Source organism: Falco naumanni, chromosome 6 (assembly GCF_017639655.2).
Source record: "Falco naumanni isolate bFalNau1 chromosome 6, bFalNau1.pat, whole genome shotgun sequence".
NCBI classification, from domain to species: Eukaryota; Metazoa; Chordata; class Aves; order Falconiformes; family Falconidae; genus Falco; species Falco naumanni.
Window position 1 is genome coordinate 59,293,492 of NC_054059.1, and position 19,304 is coordinate 59,312,795.

The 19,304-nt window shown below is 40.7% G+C and overlaps 1 protein-coding gene across 1 annotated transcript in view; it reads right to left on the reverse strand.

The window, feature by feature from the left end:
* CLVS2 (clavesin 2) overlaps positions 1-19,304 on the reverse strand; it is a 51,514-nt gene that overhangs the window by 23,496 nt on the left and 8,714 nt on the right. The window contains exon 2 of the mRNA XM_040599332.1: positions 16,532-16,706. Within this exon, the coding sequence (XP_040455266.1) occupies positions 16,532-16,706 (175 nt within the window). The remainder of the gene's footprint in view (positions 1-16,531; positions 16,707-19,304) is intronic.

Consider the following 19,304-nt stretch of genomic DNA (forward strand, 5'->3'; position numbering starts at 1 on the left):
GTACTACACAAAGCAGTAAAATTTACAGATGCTATTTGCTATCAAAGCATGTGCACAACTAAGTGCATCATCTACCATTGCTGCAGATTAAAAGTATTCCCAGCAAAGATCATACTGCATTGCCCTGGACACGGCTCCTAGCCAGGTAAAGATATTTTTTCTTCAGATCTGAAATAATGCCTGAAGCAAGAATCAAATCAGAAGCCAAAATTTTGAAATTCAAGTAAGTAACTCTCTGTCCAACCTGGCAGGCCTAGCTTTGTTTAAGTCTGCATCAAATTGACACCAGCTCTGATGATCTCGGTGGACAGGCAACCACCACCAGCTCTCCAAAGCTGCAGGGCTTCAGGGGTGCAGAAGGCTGCACCAGAGCTTGCAGGAGTCTGCAGACAGGTATAGGGGAGGAGACAGCATAAAGACACAGAAAGCTACCAGCATTACAGATGGGAAAGTTGAGACCTCCTGCACTGAAGCTTCTTGTCTAGCTCAAGAGGATGGAAAAGGGTGGCAGAGGTTTGGGGCAGAGGTTTGGGTCAGTTTTGTTGAGAGGCACCTGCATGCTCACTGCAGGTAACCTTTGAGTCTTTTCTGCAAGGATGGAGAGCAGCGTTCGTTACTTTAAATGTCTTAACTAGAAATGTGATTGTTAAAACTAATTAAAAATGTTTAAAAGCAAGGTTTGACTCACTGTTATGTAATAGGGAAATGAGATCTATTTTAGGACTCTGAAAATGAGGGCAAAACACATGGCACACACAAACATGAACCTCTGTCCCCGAGTCCCACTCCACAGCCTGGACCTCACCTGCCTCCAACACACTCATCTGTTAACTGGGAAACAACCTGGAGATTTGACTTTTCAGCACCACCTCCTCTAACTGTACTCCTGATGACTTTTTCTTGCAGTGACAGCTCCTGTTTTCACCCCTCCTCCCTTTCCTTTAGCATATAAACGCATTACAATACCTTCCACTGGTCATCCCATCTCTATTTTACTGTTAATGCTCAAGAAATGGGATGCCCACGGTTGCTGCATCACCCATTTCCTCTGCCTCCTCCCCAGTCTCCCCATTCCACACAAACTGTCCTCCCCAGGTTTCAATGCTGTAGGTCACTTTTCACCACCCCAGACAGTTCAGCCCTTACGCCCTGCTCTCTTCCTGCTGAAGATCTGTGGAGAACTTGCTACATGTGTTTCACTGTCATCCCTGTGCTGAAACGCAAGTCCCTCCACGCATTCAGTCTTCCACAGCCAAGCCTCACTCATCATACTACTTGGCTGAGATCTCACTAACAGCATTAAGCTCAAATACTCTGTTTTTATTTTCTATAGAGTTGCAGCGATCCCCACAAAGCACTTGGCTAGCAAACTCACAACCTTGGGATTATCTGTAAAGTCCTGTTCTCTAACACCATGGCTTCCACTGCAAGACCAACACAACCCTGTCTTCCCACATAAGTGGTGGGGGGAACCTGACTCCCTTACCTTTAACTAGTCTACTGCCATGCTTTGCTGCCTAAAAGCTACTCAATTTAAGGGTTGAGGTTTTTTGATGAATTTGGGTTTGATGAGTCCAGGGCTGCGAATTTCACTCCATGTTGAAAGGATCAAACACAAGAGAGAAAGGACAGGAACACATCTACCAGTAAAAGCAGAGAAGGAAACCAGGGCTGACACTGAGCAGCCAGAATTGCAGTCTACCTGAATCCTGACCGAACCTCACTGCATCCCATTTTTATTGTGTGTTCAAAAGAAAATCAAGCTTCTGAATGAGGAGGGGTGAGAAGCAAGCGACACCTCGCCCAATGTGATGCACTAATAGCAAAATCAATCATTTTGAAACCATCTGCTTTGCAGCAAAACATGTCTCCTGTAATACAATACGTGAATCAAAGCAGATTATGCCTAGGGTTCACTGCAGAACATGGAACAAAACAAGTTATCCTAAACCAACCTCCCCATCAGCCCACAAGTGATGTAAGCTTGGGAATGCCAAAGAAAAAGCCGACTGGCATGCCAGGGCTCCACTCGCTCCATCCGGCCTTACCTCAGGAAGAAGGACAGATGGTGCCAGTGACTCAGAAGAACACCAAAAGGCTCCCATCTCACAGCAATAACCTATGTCTCAGCCCTGTGACAGTCTGTCATCCATGCAAATGGTATTTTTCAAGGAGATAAATGTGAACTTGGTGCTGGTAGGAAAACACGACAAAGTGCTCTCAGGGACAACTTCTCTTTTTGCAGTCTGGGCAAAGATAATTCTATTCTGCAGTTTCACCAGCGTGCTCCTATGTGTAAGGAGGCAGGGCCCTGGGAAATAATGCTTGGCAACATAAATTACAGCTTAATGTACTACTTTTGACTAAGTTAAAATTGTCAAGATCCTTTCCAGGAAGGAAAAGCCTCAGGGAAACTGTAAAAGCTTTGTAAGCAAGACTTCATGACTTTAAAGGAAATCAACCCCAACTTTAAAATCTGGAAGAAAAAAAAAAAAACACAGACCCTCCAAATTCTGCTTTTCAATTTTCCAGTTTTTTCAATTAATTTATTTGCAAAATAAAACAAAGCAGTTGTAGCTCTGTTCCTTACCGCCTCTTTAAATTTTTTTCCAAAGCGCAAAAATTACAGCTTTCCTATTTCTAATGTAGGAAAACAAAAATGAAATTGCAATTGGGCTTCTTTGCCTAGAAAGTAGCCACATCAAAGAGTGAAAAAACCACAGGGAAGCACGGGCTCAACATAGGGGCCAGGACTAATACAGGACAAGGAAACAGGGGACAGAGCTTTGCATTTGGTAGACCAAGCCAAACTGCTGAGGCCTGCACCAGTAACAGCTACAGTGATGGCATTCTTAGAGCCACAATGCTGTCATGACATAAGCACATTAAGGTTCATGGGGAAGAATAATTTTCTCTTATTAGACAAAATAGCACAGAATGAGACATATGGACCCAAACTGCTATTCTGGGGAGTTGTTCCACAATGAAAGCTTTAGATGGCACCTTTATGTCCCTTAATGGTGACAAAGGTGCTTCTAGTCTTCGAATCTCAGCTCAGTGCACCAAATGCTTGGGGGTTTGTCAGTCACAACCTAGTGTCCATTTGCCCTTCCAACTCAGAGTTGTTTCTCCAAAGACCCTCCTAATTCACCCTGCTACATATGGGCCCCAAAGTATTCTGCCCTCAGTCCCTTCTCCCCATGTCGGCGTGAGTGTGAGTTCAAACATCATCTCTGTGCTGGTGGCTCACACAGAGACTTCTCTTCTCCATCCCCCTTCTTTACAGTAACTTCAAATTGCAGCCTGTTGCCCTGAAAAATGTCCAGCTAAAGCCCAATGTAGCTAGAAGAGCTGCTAAACTTGCCACCCTTACCTCCATTCTCAAACACTCCCCGCAACAGAGCCGATCCATTCATCATATTCAGACCCTAGTGTCTTACTTGATTTTGGCCTCTCTAAGCCCCACACATCTCACCTATGTTTACATCCTGCAAATTCTTCTTTCGTGGTGTTGCTCAGACAACATACATGGCTGGGAGAGCATGCTCACCAATGCAGCAGGTCTTTTCCGAAAACACAGGCATGTCTGCCTTTTTTTTTCAGAGAAGACATCAGCGCTGCGAATGCATGTTTTTTTTTCACCTCAGCCCTCATGTCTGCTTTCCTAGCCTGTGATTTAATGAAAGATTAAAGACTAGCTTGTGAAAGTTCACCACGGCAACTGCTGATGTCATTGGGAACTGGATTCCCAGTTGGGGCTTAAAGAAAGATTAAGACCATATTGATAATTGACAATATTTCTAACATTATTCGTCTAGCTAATTAATCCACAACTTCACACCACTACGTATGCTCAAAACTGAATAAACAGAAAATGTATCACCATTACCATGCTTAGCAATTGGTGTTATATAAATTTAGCCCACAGAAATTAACTGTTCATGGAAGGCACAGATTATTTACTCCTTTCCCATTCAGCAACAGGAAAAACAGAATTATTCATGCAGTTATTTCATGATGCCATGCCTTTGATTATCCTACTGAAAAGAAATATGTGCCTTCTTCCTCAGAAAATGAACTTAAGCACTGTATCCCACATGCTGTAAAGTGAACCAAGGTTTTTATCCATTTAATTACAGGCACTTTTAAGCACTGAAAGAAAGAAGACAGACACCACTAGCTTGGACAGCTTTGCTTGAAAGGCACAAGTAGTGATTCCCTCTCTTGCTGTGTTGCCATCTTTTTGAGAAGCAAAACTTTTGTGTATGTACAAACACAAGAACAAAAAGCACATTTAAAGTCACCAAAGTGTACATCCATTCCCCTTTTGGGTCTTTCTGAGGCCAGTTACTGCTAAAATGGTTTTATGGTAGTTTGTTGCTTGCTCCATCCTCCTACAGCAACGCAGAAGCAGTGTACTGAAAGGCTATCAGCCCCATGGCATGGAGATACACCCAGTAAAGAATACCTGCCACAAAACCAAAATTCTCAGGGATGGAGCATGACAGGGCAGGGGGGTCAGGATTTTAGCAGATATCATGAGGAAAAACTGCAATTACAGGATGAAGCAAAGATGTGTTATACAGCTTTAACAAACACTAGCAATAAGTACAAATAGTTATGCTTTACTTATCTGCTATGATTACAAGCATTTGGATGACAGGAATGAGAACGGAGCTGTAGACTGACCATCTTCTCCCTGCATTTAAATGAAAGCCCTGAGACCTGGGACTGTGCCTGAGTCCTGGACACACAGCCCACAGGCTGCACAGCTCTGTTACGCAGTGTGGCTGCCATCCTCAGGGAGGGACATAAGAGCTCACAAAAAAAAAAAAAAAAAACAACCAGAAGGTTGTCAAAGGGGAGCTCTTAAAGGAAGACGTTTAAGTCACCATATGAAAGTAAAACAATTCATCAAGATTTAATGGGACAGAATATCAACAGGATGAAGAAGAAAACATATAGGAAGGCTCACTTTGCAATTAAGATGCTGCTTAATTTGATTTCATTCCTACAACTTAAAGCAAGAACACACGTGGTCCAAGCCGCTCCCATGGATCATCAAATGGATTCATTCTTAATTGGCTTTCCATGCAGCTCTGTCTAAAGGCTTGAGTACTACTTTCATTTGTTACTGCATTGATTTTCTCTGAAGTTTCCTCCTATCATGGCTACCCTGATCAATTAGTGTGCTATAAATAGAGCAGACAGATTCCTTTCACTGGTCTCATTAAATTGCACCCCTGCTGAATTTCTCTGGAGAACAGAATTGGATCATACTGATAGCTACAGTATGAAGATGCCCTCAGGTTTTCCAGAGAAAATCAATTGCTCAACATTCTTAACAAAAAGCCTTGAAAAGCGTGACTCAATGGACCTTAGCTAATGCCCAAAACATACATTGAACTTGCTCGCAATTCTGCATCTCTAAAAATCTGAAAGATAAAGGATGGGAAAATAAGCAGTTGAGGGGCTCAGCCAGCTCCTTACTGATACATAATCCCTCATCAATCATAACTATTTAACTGCATTCCCTCATAATGGAAATATGTTGCTGGAGGTATGCAGCTAACTCATATAGTTCTTCTGTAAAGTAGAGTAAGAATTTGAGGAGGAACACAGTCCCAAGGCATGTTTGGTGCCTGTCAAAGTCACCATGTAATGGCAATTTGCTTGCCAACTAAAACTAGAGGGGACTAATAGTATCTGGTTGTATGAGAGAGGCTAATTATAGCTGGTGTATGTCAGCTATGGCTTCAAAAATCTTAATTTTGTAATGGTGTGGTAGTATAGCTTTTAAAAACTTGTTTATTCATTTTATGAATAAAAAACATTTTATTCATTAAAACTGTAAACAGCCATAAAATAGGAAATGAAACTTTCTACTTTGAAACATTTCAAAATCTAATCTGAAGGGCAGCTTTTAGGTCTCCACTCTGCCCTACACCCTGCACTATCCTTTCATAACTATTCTGTCTTTTCCTAACATCCTTTCTGTCCTCTTTTCTGCTCTCTTTAGCACTGCCCTTCAAAATCTTCTCCATCTTCACCCCAAAAGGCTGGGTTTTTAACTACTGCACTTGAACCACTGAATGTATCCACTGTTTCTGTATGCACTCACTGGTATCCGAAGTATACTCTACGGATATTTTGTATGAAGGTCTGAAGGATGCATTGCAAACCTCAGAGGACTGGCTATACTCTTGCAAAGACTTTGTGATAAGAATGCTGGAGGACTACCAGCGCCGGATGATTTATCCTGGATCCTTCATACCTAGCATGGTGGCTCTCAGCCAGAAGATGCAGTGCTCTAGATGATACTTGCAGTCAAATAGCTTGGCACAGGATGAAGGCACCTGCCAACAAACCCAGAAGATTTTGTGGATAATAAGGTACATTCAGTGCAATATCAGGTAAGAATTAATGACAACTACAGTTTAAACATACCTTTAGGGAGGCCCTCTCCTGAATCACAACAGATCCACTTTCTCCTTCCAGAAAATATTTTTAATGAGGGAAGTGCAAAAGGTTGAAATCCAGTTTTTATCTGACAGAAAGCCCTTCCCACAGATAATTCGAACAGATATAACAGATTCTTAAGAACCAACTTAAAAGAGCAAGAAATTAAATACAGGTGAAGATCAGTGATTAAAGTTTGCATTTTCCGATGACACAGTGTGGTATTAGAGTCAGCCCCATAAAATAAGGGGAGCTGAATACACATTTTATAGCCAGAACTCCAGCCTACACAGTGAGGGACAACATAAAATGTAACCCACGAGAGCCAGCAAGCACCCCAACACAGCCAGGACTCTCATGGGTGAGATGCTGACATGAGATTTGCTCAGTGCCAGGCACTGCAGGTATATTCAGTTCTTTGGATTGAATGAACACCCAAATTTCCACCAACAGAATGATTTGTGCAGCCACCTCAGATTCCAGCCCATATCCATGTTTGGATATGCATTACATATAGACAACACATTAGTGCTCGATCCTTTTTTTTTACAGAAGACACTGGAAAAGATTACAAGAACTATTTTCCCATTCCACACAATAAGAAATTAGAAATGTTTCTTACGAACTTATTCTGATCTTTGCAAAATATGCAGGAAGTGACCGGAGAAATGCATTTTGCCTGGGGTTTTAGGGTGGGCGTTTTTGAAAAAAAAAAAAAAAAAAAAACCAAACCAAAAAAAAAAAAACCCCAACAAATTAACCAAGTTGGAGTACCATGTTTTAGAAAGAGTTCATACTTCTTTTTTAAGAAATATAATTTTCTTTATGAGTTATAAATCTAAACTTTCAGTTCCTTTAATTACTTTAAGTCACCAGAGTAGCACTTATTTAAAGAGTTATGCCTATTAAAGCATATGAGAATTGAATGGTCTTAATTTTTTTATAATTATGAAAAGTGAGAAGAAAGAAACCATCACCAGCCACATAATTTCACAATTTTATGGCACTTGCCCCTAGAGAAGTTTCCCACATTTGATTTTCAACATTAGTGAAATATCACAGCAGTGTTCTGTCCTGCATGACCATCACTTATAACCAAAGTCAAACTGCATTCATAAAAATAATTGACATAGGTGCTGAACACTTGCTAAGGAATATAAACACAAATCACCAAAAAATTACATTGTGTTGTTTCGGGGAGCAAGCACTGAAATTTAGCTATCACAGCCACTATGTGCAGAGGCAGTATGTACTGAAGACAGTAACATAAAGCCAGATGTGCACAGCCTAATGAGATCACAGAGGATTTATGAACATCACTGAAAACAAAGGTTAGACTGATTTCAGAAAATAATTCCAAAAATGATCCAGTGTATCCTCATGACACAAACCTGAAAGATGTGTATATAAAATGGACTGATAACACAGACGATTTGGACAGTATCAAAAAAAGTAAATTTAAGTGCCCCAAATAAAGCTGATCCCGGTGATTTTCACATCTCACCACCTCCAGTGGCAAACAAGACAGGAAGAATGTCTCCAGGTCCTGTTTCCAGATCATTGCTGTTGCAGGTAGATAGGCCATCAAACAACTCCTTCCTTTGGGTTACTGAAAGTCACACGCCAATTCCTGCTTTGGACCCAACAGCATATGGTGAAATTGAAAAGGGTTTTACAGGCAGTGACTTTTTGAAATAGAAAAATTAGGATTAATGCCGAGGGGGAATCTGAAGAGCAAAAAGTCATAGAAAGGTTTCCAAAGAATATGCCAGACCTACCTTCAAGACTTTAAATTAAACTGTGTGAAGTACCAGGAAATATAATGCATGAGATAATCTTGCCTTAGCAGGAAGGTGAGTTAGGATCTTAAAACACGTCTTCTGTCTCTGACATTACGATTTAGAACAAATTAGTTTTACTTCTGAGTGACCTTACAAGGAAGAATACTATTTATTCCTTTCATGGCCTTAAGTTCCTGAAGCAAAGAGAAATATTTACACCCTGACTGAGAAAAATCACTTCCAAAAACAATTACATATTTTGAAGCTGAAGAATGGTCATAACCATATAGTTGTTGAACTGTGGCCTACTAGAAACAACAGAAAGTCAACCACAGTGCCAAGAATTCTTTCCCTCCTTGGGGGAAAGTACTTCCTACACTGAGTCTGTGCTGCAAGCCCTTCTTTTCTCATGCTGGTGCCACTCACCTTAACATAAGATTAGTTTTTCAGCTAAATCAGGAGCAATTTAGTCACTGCCTTTATTTAATACAGATAGATTCAGCTTCCTGATAAAAAGAAAGAAAATGGAAAAGTGGTCAGCATTTAACAAAAGCTCCTGAAAGAGGCAGTCTGCATGTACAAGAAGGCCCTCTTCTGTTTTCTTTCTCTCAAGCTGCAATAATTTTAATTAGACATCTTTCTCTGTTGACAGAATTGATGGAAAAATGTCAATTACGAGTATTTTCATTGGCTTCTACACTAACCATGGCTGTCTTGTTGAAGTAGAAGAAAATTCCAGACACAAAAAATCTTCTTTTCCCAGATCATTCCATGTCACTCCACTACATCCCCTGAAGCTCCTAACATCTCCTGCCCAGCCCCACAAGCACCAAGTCGTATACAACAAGCAGCCCAACTCCAGTTTGAGGAGCTAGAAGCCAGTTTGAGGAGCTAGAAGGACTGCCTCCCTAACAGCCCGGTGGCTCGAGAGCTTACTTGATTGAACGGATCAGGACTCACTCTCTAGTGCTGCTTTACAGAGTGGTACAAAGAGCAACGGGAACAGTGGTTAAGAGGGATCTGAAGCCGGGACATTTGAAGCTGGTTACATGGCAGATGTGGAGAGCATTTCGACAGTGAGAACACAAAAGTCTGAGATCTCCTAAAGAGCCTAAGGTGAATTTAACATGCCATGCAGTCACCCACAGCGACTGAGGGTTTTGAGCGTTACATCAGGACACTGAGACAGAAAGAACACGTCAGTGAAGACTTGTACAAAGTAAGGCGATGTCAAGAGAAGTGGGGTAAAGAACTGGGGAAGCAATAGGACTGGGACAAAGGCTGCTCAGAGGAAAAAGGGCAGGAGGACCAGGTGGAAGAGTTTGTGCCACTCAGATCAAAGCACTGGAATGGAAGCCAAGATCCCCGCAACTAATCATGCCTTGGTTACAGCAAATACCTGCAAAACACTGGCAAAGTGCCTGCTCTCTTTCTCATGTGGGATCACATGGAGGATCACAACCTCCTGCAGGCAGTTACTCCACTAGCTCCAGTGCCAGTGTTTAGGTGGTGGATATTTAACTCCATGAAGGATCCTTGCAGCAGTTTCCAGTAAGGTGCCACACAGCAGACCTTCTGGGGTGAAAGGGGAGTTCAGTTTACTGCTCCTTATGATTTGTTTCAAAGAGGTGGCAGCCCACGTGGCACTATGTGCATTCAAAGAGCATCTAATGAAGACCGTCCATGCTGGAATTCAGGCTCCTGGCTTAGGGGTTCAGGATCAAGACTTTACAAGTCTTCAATCATCCTGATCAAAAATAAATGGCAGCTGGACTCTGAACATATAAAATGTGACTGAAAATCAGGCCATGGCCTGTCACAGTGGGCACCCTTTTAAAATTAGCAATACTCTTTCAGTAGAATAGCACTCAGCCGGAAAATAAGAAGAGATAATAGTATCTCCTCAACTTAAAATTGTATTTGTGAGAATAAAAAGGCTTTCAACAATTTTTTATTGATGAGCATCATAAAATAATCTGGCAAGGAAATTAATTATTCTGCCTTCAGATAACAGGTTAACAGCTGGGACCATGTTGAAAAATGGCTATGTCTATACAGGCATGCTTGTCAGCAACTGAGCTGGAGCTGTGGCCATCAAGTCCTTTCACACCTGGCAAGTTAAGCCCCAGCCCAACAAACACTTCCAGTCCACCCTGTTTCCACAGTAAATTGCTGCCAAGCCTTTTTGATGGCCTTTCTACAAGCAGAGAAGATCAAATATATGTAAACTCTTGTAAAGTACCAAGTTCTTAGGAAAAATACCCCATTCTGCTGCTGCTACAGAACAGTTGAACTCTTAAGAAATTGTGCTGTTTACAAGTGCATTGCTTCATTCTTTGGAATAGTCCTGGGCTCAGGGGACTCTAGCATTTACAAACAGCTTAATTCCTTGATAAAAAACTGAATGAAAGCAGCTACATGATTTACTAGCCCTCCTGAAAGCTGCAGATACTCCCATTAAAAGCTTGAGCCTGCTGCTTTTTTAATATCCTCCCAAGCACTAAGCGAAGTGTCAGGACCTCTCAAAAAGTAGGTCAGGACTTACTCTCAAAAACTAGTGGAAAACTCAAGCACTCAATGAGCATTTTTCATTGCCTTAAGTTTGGATGCAAAGACATTTAAAGCTCTCTTTTTTTTTTTGTTTGCTACTCACTGATACTCACTGCTAGTACTGAGTAACTGTTCCTTAAGCTCATTATTAACTATGCACTGTACACAGCATGTGACCATGTCATTATATGAAGTCAAAATACTGTTTTCAGAGGCATCCTTAGTTCTGGAAGTTCCTTGGATAAATGTAGTCCAGAACTAGACGGTAAAATTTAAGCACTGTCTGTGCTTGGTGAACCCACAATGATGTTCAGATAAGATTCCCTGTAAGATACTGATGAAGTTCATGCTTAAAGAAAATGGGAGTCAGAAGTCCTGTCCCTGTCATCCCCAAACTGCACGTGCTCTGGTCTCTGTTACTTCCAGCTTACACTGCTGCAGCAAATCTGGTTGCGGCTATTGTCCTTGCAACTCACAAGAACAGCTGTTGGAAAGATGTTTTGGATAGCAATAGTAACTGCAAGCACACTGTCTTCGTGTCCTTTCAGTTTTGCTTTCACATTCACAGTAGTGAGTTTGTTTTAGCTTATGAAGCCTTCCTTTGTTACAAACAAAAGACACAATCAGTTGAAAAACCTGCCTTGTCCCCAACAACACTACATGCTCTCTTCTGTAAACATCCTCAACCTGAAAGCAAGTCTTCAGCCTTCTGCAACAATGCTGCCTGTCCACATATGTTCAGATCCCAATTTAAATGTGCATCACTTTCTGTTTTCGCCCAGCTTTTTACCTAAAGAAAAAGCATTAATATTCAGCCACCAATAACTATGCAGTTTTGCAAAGCATTTGGAGGTACAGCCTGCTTGAGTGACAACATGCAAAACAAATCTGTCATGTATGCAACTACTATTATGAGCTAAATAGAAATCAAGTATTTAAGAAGGATTTAGTGTTCCAGGTTTTAGAATCCTAAATACCAGTTAATCAGGTAAAGTGTCTTACGCATACCCACAACTTTCCATTTTGCGAAAGTCACTTATAATTACCCCCAAAGCTGTCTGTCAGAGTTAATAATAACCCCCAACTTCCAATATAATTTTCAAATGGAATTTTCAGTCTTTGACACTGTTTTTAACTGTTTTGTGAAAACAGTGCTCTCTTGATATTTAATAAAAAGCCCATATAGGTAGCTATAAAAGGAGTACCACAAAGAAAAGCATCATACCCAGAACCTCCTCCCTCCTTCTGCCCAAATGTTCCCAGCTCGGTGTTGGGGCAGAAGGGGGCATGGGAGTGCCATGAGCCGTAAAAGAAAAGAAAGATTATTAAAAAGGGGGGAAGAGGTTGGGGGAACAGAATATATGCTTGACTCTATTACGTCCCATAAAAACTCCATCTAACTCCATATCCTGTCCTTAACAGAAGCCAACAACGAGAGTCTGGAGCAGATACAATGCAGACAGCATATGTGATATTTCCACTCAGCATTCACCCCATCTCCATCTGTGTGCAGCCTGAGGAATTCTGCACTTTGGTAAGGCTTTTACATATTTAGTAATCCTTGGTGCATTTCTCTCCCACAAACTTACCCGTTTTCTCTGAACACATCTAAACTTCTAGCAGCCACAATTTCCCATGGCAAGGAGTTCCACAGATTATGCAGAAATTGTACAAAGAATCACCGTGTCATACGTAGAGCCAGGCCTCTTGCTAGTATTGTCTGATGATGCCCATTTCTTAAAATGGATGTAACAACATCTGCAGCTTGTCCACTCTTTCCAGCCACCCACGACCTTGTTTGTACCCTGGTTGGACCTCATGAAGAACCCTGCTTTAAGCAGGAGGTTGCATTTGCTGATCTCCTGAGGTCTCTTCCAACCTAACTAGTTTCCTTCCACAGTTTTTCTTCTTCCATCCAGAAGAAACCCAGACAACTTAGTTGTTCCTTAGATAGAAACCAGCCCACACCTTTTTGGAGGTTTTACCCTTCTTCAGTCTTACAGCAGTCTTTCTGAGACAGAAAACCAGAAGCATCCACAACATTCAAGACGGAAGCAATGGCACAGTTTTTTGCAGTGGCTTCACCATGTTCCCTGCTCTCCATTCCTTTCCTTACAATTCCTAACATTTGATTTGCTTTTTTGACCAACTTTATGTATTGAGATGATATTTTCATAGAGGTATTTTTCAGACCATAACACCAAATTGTCATTCTTGTGTTGTAAGAGCTTAGAGTTCATCACTGTCTACAGAGAGTTAGGACTGCTTTCTTCTGAGCTCTCAAGAGTTGGTCTTTCTATGGGAAAAGTAGCTGCAGCACACAAATTGTAACTCCTTGCCAGTGAAAAAGGCAAAATTCTGTAAAACTTTTCAAAGTTTTTGCAAGGGACTTATTCAAGGCACTCAGGTGTTGCAGCACACAACACCGTAACACTCCCTGCTTTCGGGAATTCGGCTGCTGAGTAACATGGGCTTCTTCTCAAGTCCAAAATCAGTGCTTGGCTACAGAAATCAATGAATGGGAAGAAGTGCGCACCTGAAGACCAGGATTCACAAACACCCACACACTGAATACACTGGGGAGAGCCAGCACAAGGTGCTAAAGTCAGGGTATGGGTTTTGGTGTCACCTCTGAAAGAACATTTTCCTTCTGCTTAGGTTTTACAGCTCTGAGCTTTTAGGAACTCCTAGGCATCTAATCCAGACAGATCATTCTCAGAAAACAAAGAATATTACATGTTGCATTTCCTTATGTTCTTGTTCTTCACTATGGAAGGTGTTGGGATTCTAATTGCAAATCCTCCTTCTCACTGACAAGGAGCAACATAAATGCTGCAGCATTTCATCCACAGGGAAGAATACTGCTCCTTTTTTCCAAAAGCACAAGGCCAGTGTGTAAGCTAGGGCTAGAGCATCAAGAGTTCCAGCTGAATGCCCCAACCTCAAAAGGGGTTTTTTGATTCTTGGCTAGCAGAATCATTTGATCTAAAAATCAGCACTGACCTACACTGCACCAATCGGTTGGTACAGCACTGTTGGGATGGATATGCTGGAAATTCACATTAGTTTACAGATAATTGCTGTCCTTTAACATTAAAAATTCCATGGCCAAAAGGCTCCTTTCCTGAAAGCAATGACCTAGGAGTTTTTTCTAATGTATCCAAGTCAGTTAGGGGTATGCTTCCTTTCATAGTCCCATTTAACACAGATATGCAGTCAAAGTGTATAGCAGAACTTGTCTTCAGTAGAAAACTGTATATATTTATTTATTTACTTTCAAAAGCAAATTCCTAAAAACCAAGCAGTCGTGAAGAGCCCAGAAATGCCATAGCTTGTAATCAACTCTTTTTGGTATGTACCATATTGAATATTCTGCTCACCATGTTAGCTAAGCAAGTATAATGCAAATTTAGTAGATTTCATCCAGGAGGCAAAGGGATTTAGTTAACATCAAATTCAGTGGTCACTAATCCCTTCCCACTGTCCCCTTCCACCCAAGCAACACAAATATTTAAATTCTCCAAATGGTAAAGTTCAGCATCTTGAGCCCTGTTAAATCTTGTAAGCCAGAGTAAATTTCATTTCTCTGATTAAACAGAGAGTATTTACAAAGATCATAAATAAACAGTGTGTGTGAGTTGTTCTTTTTCATACCACCTGATTAAGCACTTTTTACTTTGCCACCATTCAGAATGATATTTCTGCTACGTATTTTTGTCCAAAATAAAAGCAAAGGCAGTCCCTGTTGAGGGTAAGGGAATCTAATGTTTCAGGCATGAAATCTTGCAAGAGGCACAAATAAACCTGTGCCTTGCCCAGAGTCTCTCTGTACTATCTTTCCACCATGCTTTCCTCTTATTTCTCTCCTGATCACAATTGTTTTTGACGTGAGGTTTCCCTCTCCAAGATGCTCGGCACAGTTGTGTTTTCATTGATTCTAATATATTTTTACACAGTAAAATGTCCAAGTAAAAGAAAAAGGGGGAAAAAAAGAAGAAATTAAATATAAACAACCCCCCAAGTAGTATAACTATTGGGAAAATGTCACTAGAGAGTCAGTTAATTTTGCTAGTATAAGAATGTTAGCCCTCACTCCCTCAGTGGTTCTCCACAGAAAATTAAGTGCTGTATTATAAGAGCCCAACTAATGTATTTCTTCAAAAGACTTGTGGTAAAAGGTCTTATAAAAATTGCTTACAGATAACAACACTTGTCACAGATTGGGACAGATTCCTCAAGTGTTGGCCATTTCATTCTCTCGTCTGGAGCATTTCACGCCCAGTTTTACATCTCTGGAGTCAACAGGACTGAAGCAGTGGCCACAAAATGATGCCCTGGCCATCAGACTCAAGATATTCACACATACAAAGCTGGGGGCATGGGTAAATTAAGCCAATGGACTTCACCTCAGCTCAGCAATGAGCCAGTCAATGGCAGGAGAACAGAGTCTCAGAGCCCACCTGAGGTTTGGTAGGTCATCCATCATATTTTCAAATGCAATTATCCACTGCTCATAATAGCCACCTCTAAGTAATGTCCAAGAAGAAACACCATCATTTAAAACCAAAGACTACTGAACTATTTATTCATGTTCTAAACAAGAAAACAATGGCTAACTTTGAAAAACAGCACACAAAAAGAAAACTTTGAAAGTAATAAAAGGAAATGCAGCACTATTGGAGCACAGATCTCACTGCTACCTTTTAATGTAGTTCTCAAGACCATGGAATCACATCATTGCATAAAGAAACACAACAAAATGAAAACAGATCTTCGTCTCATGACTGTCACTACCCTTCTGTGTACAACAGTAGACTGAATACTGGTTAAGCCATTTCAAGATTTAGATACTGCTATACAAGTTGCTTCAAAAATAGCAATATCAAAGCAAAGAAAGTTGAAAGATACGGCTGTTATTTTGTTTTATGAGTAATAAAAATGTGTAAATGATAAAAACATCACAGAAAAGGAATATATGTCCTTGTAAAACCAAGGCACAGTGCCACGGGAGTGAATTACTGGTATTTTTAACACAGCAACTCAAACTTGCACAAAAAATAACTACTTTACAGATTCTAGTTTTTCATTTTAATAAGCATTAAAGATCATAGGAGACAGCCGAGAGTTATGTAGTATCCTTTCCACCGGTGTGCCAGTGCCATGTAAAATGCATTTACAATGAGCAGAAACAAATTTAAATCACTGTATACTCAGTCCCAGAAGCTGCTGCTCAAATTAATCCTGACCAAGCAAAAATGCCGAGCAGATGCTGAACTTTAAGTAAACAGTCCCAGCTAACTGTCTCATCACAGTGCCCACTCTTTTCAGAACAAATGATGCACAGCCTGCCTCTAGCGGAAAAATAACCCAGCGTGGAAGCAGCAGCCTGTATTTCATTAGCCCTGCACAAGATAAACTGATTATTTCTAACTTGCTGCTGCAAAAGCTACAGTCTGAACTTACAGGAAGCCAGCCACCTCAGAATAAAGACAGAGAAGTTACCTCCTATTGATGGCAAAGAAGGAGCCTACACACCAGGAGCTACTGCGGTTAGCTGACTGCACTCATGTCTTAACTTGTGCCACTGTAGCTTGCCTGTTCATCCATACCTTAAGGTGTTAGTACCCTTGCTATTCAGAAGTTCTTGGGGTTTGGTTTTGTTTAGGGTTTTTTTAGCCACATAGATTTGTAATGAACTGCAAAACAAAGCATGAAGAAGAGAAAGAAAAGAAGAATGTTACCTGAAGGCCCTCTATGGCTAATCTAAGCATGCTTGGTGTGAGCTTGGAGGCCTGCTTGAAGGTGAAGTTGCTCCAGTCTATAATCAAAACAAATCCATTCACTTGAAGCTCGGGGTCTTCTATCATGGCTTCTAAAGAAAGAAGTATGGCACGCAAAATATCCACCAGTGTGTACCTGTGAACGTTAAGGGGAGATTCGGTCAAGAAAGGAGCAACAACCACAGATGTGGAGAAACGCTGAGAGTTCTTACTTTGTACTGCTTGCCAAAAGTTTAAATCAAAGGAGCGCAAACACATCCTCAGAAGTCATGGGTATGTAAAGCTGGGAAAGTCTCAAAAGCTCAATTAATAGAACTCACCCTCTGGAGTAGGATTATGTACATCTAGACCATCAGCCAGGCAGAACAAACTACAGGAACACAACACACTGGAATGAAATTTGAACTTTTCCGTAGTCCCCTAAGCTGCTTTAATATCTACACATTTTATTAAATGTCTCTACAAGCATATCTATGCAAATTGTATTTTTCTAAAATTGTAATGATACCAAAACCTGAGTCTAGCACCCGAAGCCTAGACCCAAAGTCTCCTCCTGTATTTTTCCAAGCAATTGAAATACTACTTCTACAAAATTATCAGCCAAAAGGGGGATTTCCACATGCCCTCCTTTTCCCTCTCTCTGATTAATGTTTTCTCTTAAATCTACAAGGGGTATTACAGAAAGCCGATTAGGCAAGGATCTTGAAAGCAGAAAGTGACACATACTAGGGCTTTCAGTTGCTTCTGTTAAGAGCAATAGCAACCTTTTAAAAGTTACTTGACTGCCTTGTGAGTACAGAGTACTTCGTTTATGCAGATTATGTGGTTTCAGCAGTAAGTTTAGAACATGGTATTCATCAGTCCTAGAATTTTCTATGTTAAATTTGGGTTTACAAAGATGCCACCTACAATATGTAATTACGTGGTTTACATATATGCACATCATCTTTTCTTAGATCAACCATCTTGTAAAAGATGACATAATTCCATATTGCCAAGCCCTGTTGAGTATAATCTTTCCTTTTTGAAGCTAAAGCACCTAATACCACAGCTGAATAGCTTAAATATATACAGCAATATCATCTTTAGACTGAATATAATAGAGTTATTAATCAACTTGCAGTTTAGCTTACAGGTTGTTTTTAAAAAAAAAGGCAAAACACCAGAATTATCTGGGCTTTTTAAAGAGAGATGAAAGTAGTAGTTTAAATTTTGATTTCCTTTCAGGCTAACTATGGTTTATATCTAAAAATCTCTTCTAAAAGTAAAACTTAAACAGATGTAAATTTGCCGGTCCGCACCACAGTATCAGATGTAGCATTAGAAAATTAAACCAGAAAAATATCGGATAAGCAAATATGCCAGGAACAAAAGAAAGAGTTAATCTGCAGTGTTTGTGCACATATATTTAAGTAAGGCCCTCTAAAAGACTCCCATGATGGCATCAAACATAAAAGTTCTCAAAACTATGAATCCCCAGGGAAATCTTCACCATACTGCATATGTAACAAAGAACATGTGTGCCTATTTAGAAATTACATTAAATTATACTGAATTCTACTTGCTTTAATACAATGAGTACACTGTTACATTGGGTACATAACTATATTTTGAAAGTATCTGCAAAGGGAAATAACACAAATTAAATTAATCTGTTCTAGCTGACTCCTCACATCTTCCATCTTTTCTTTTTTTAGCCAACTAAAACTCAGTGAACTTCTCAACTATGCACTCCTAGGAAAGTGACTAGAAAAGGACTCTCTTAATGTCAGCCTAACACAAGTGAACCCAAGAAAGTGTGTTTCCCCAGAAAACATTAGGAGAAGCACTGTTTTACATTATTCTTCTCTTCATTTTGGAAACCTTAATTTTGTTTTGAATTGGTTTAGTTAACTGGAATAAAAATTTTCACTCCTCTCCTTTTGCTTTTTCTGAGATCTAAGGTTTACAGGAAGTTTGGCATGCTCCCTCTTTTTCATTCAGATTTTTTTCAACCAGGACAGGAAACAGCACACAAAAAATTCTTCTCTGTAATTTCCCTAGGGAAATCCTCAGAACACTAAAATTCTCTATCTCCTTTTGGTAGGAAAAAAACAAAAGACCATTTCTGTAATTGGAATTTTGCCCATTGGGGAGAAAAGGACATGCTTTAAAACCTATTTTGAAGGAAAACATTCAAAACCTGGATCCTTGAAACTGTTAGCACAATTTGATTATCAAAGGTCTGTTAAGTCAGGACCCTGTTTTTGCAGTAGGCACAGTGAAGCACACCTGGAGTGCCCTGCCTGCCCTGAGCAAACCTGCCTGGGGGCACAGGGGCTGCTGTGGCAGAGCAGCCTCTGGCACTGCAGGGCTGATGCTCCCCCTCTCCCCAGGCAGCCCAGTTCCCCCCAGCCCAACTGCTGGACACCTGGGCAAAATGCCACCATTGCTGCTGCAGCTCATAATAAGCAAACACACACCCCCACCCCCACAGCACGAAGAGCAACCTGAAGAAAAATGAAATCACTCATCGGCTTTTTCCCAAATGAGTCTGCGCATGTATAACAGGATGCGTAGGGAGTGCTTGGCAGCACTAAGACTATAGAAGATTTTACTGACACCAAAAAGGTCTTAGTTTGCCTAGCACATCTGCAGACCAGTCTACCTACCCATTACAACACTGGAGCATGGACAGTGGAGGGCACCGAATCACCATGGGAACTAAAAATCCCCTGTATGACACGCATTTCAT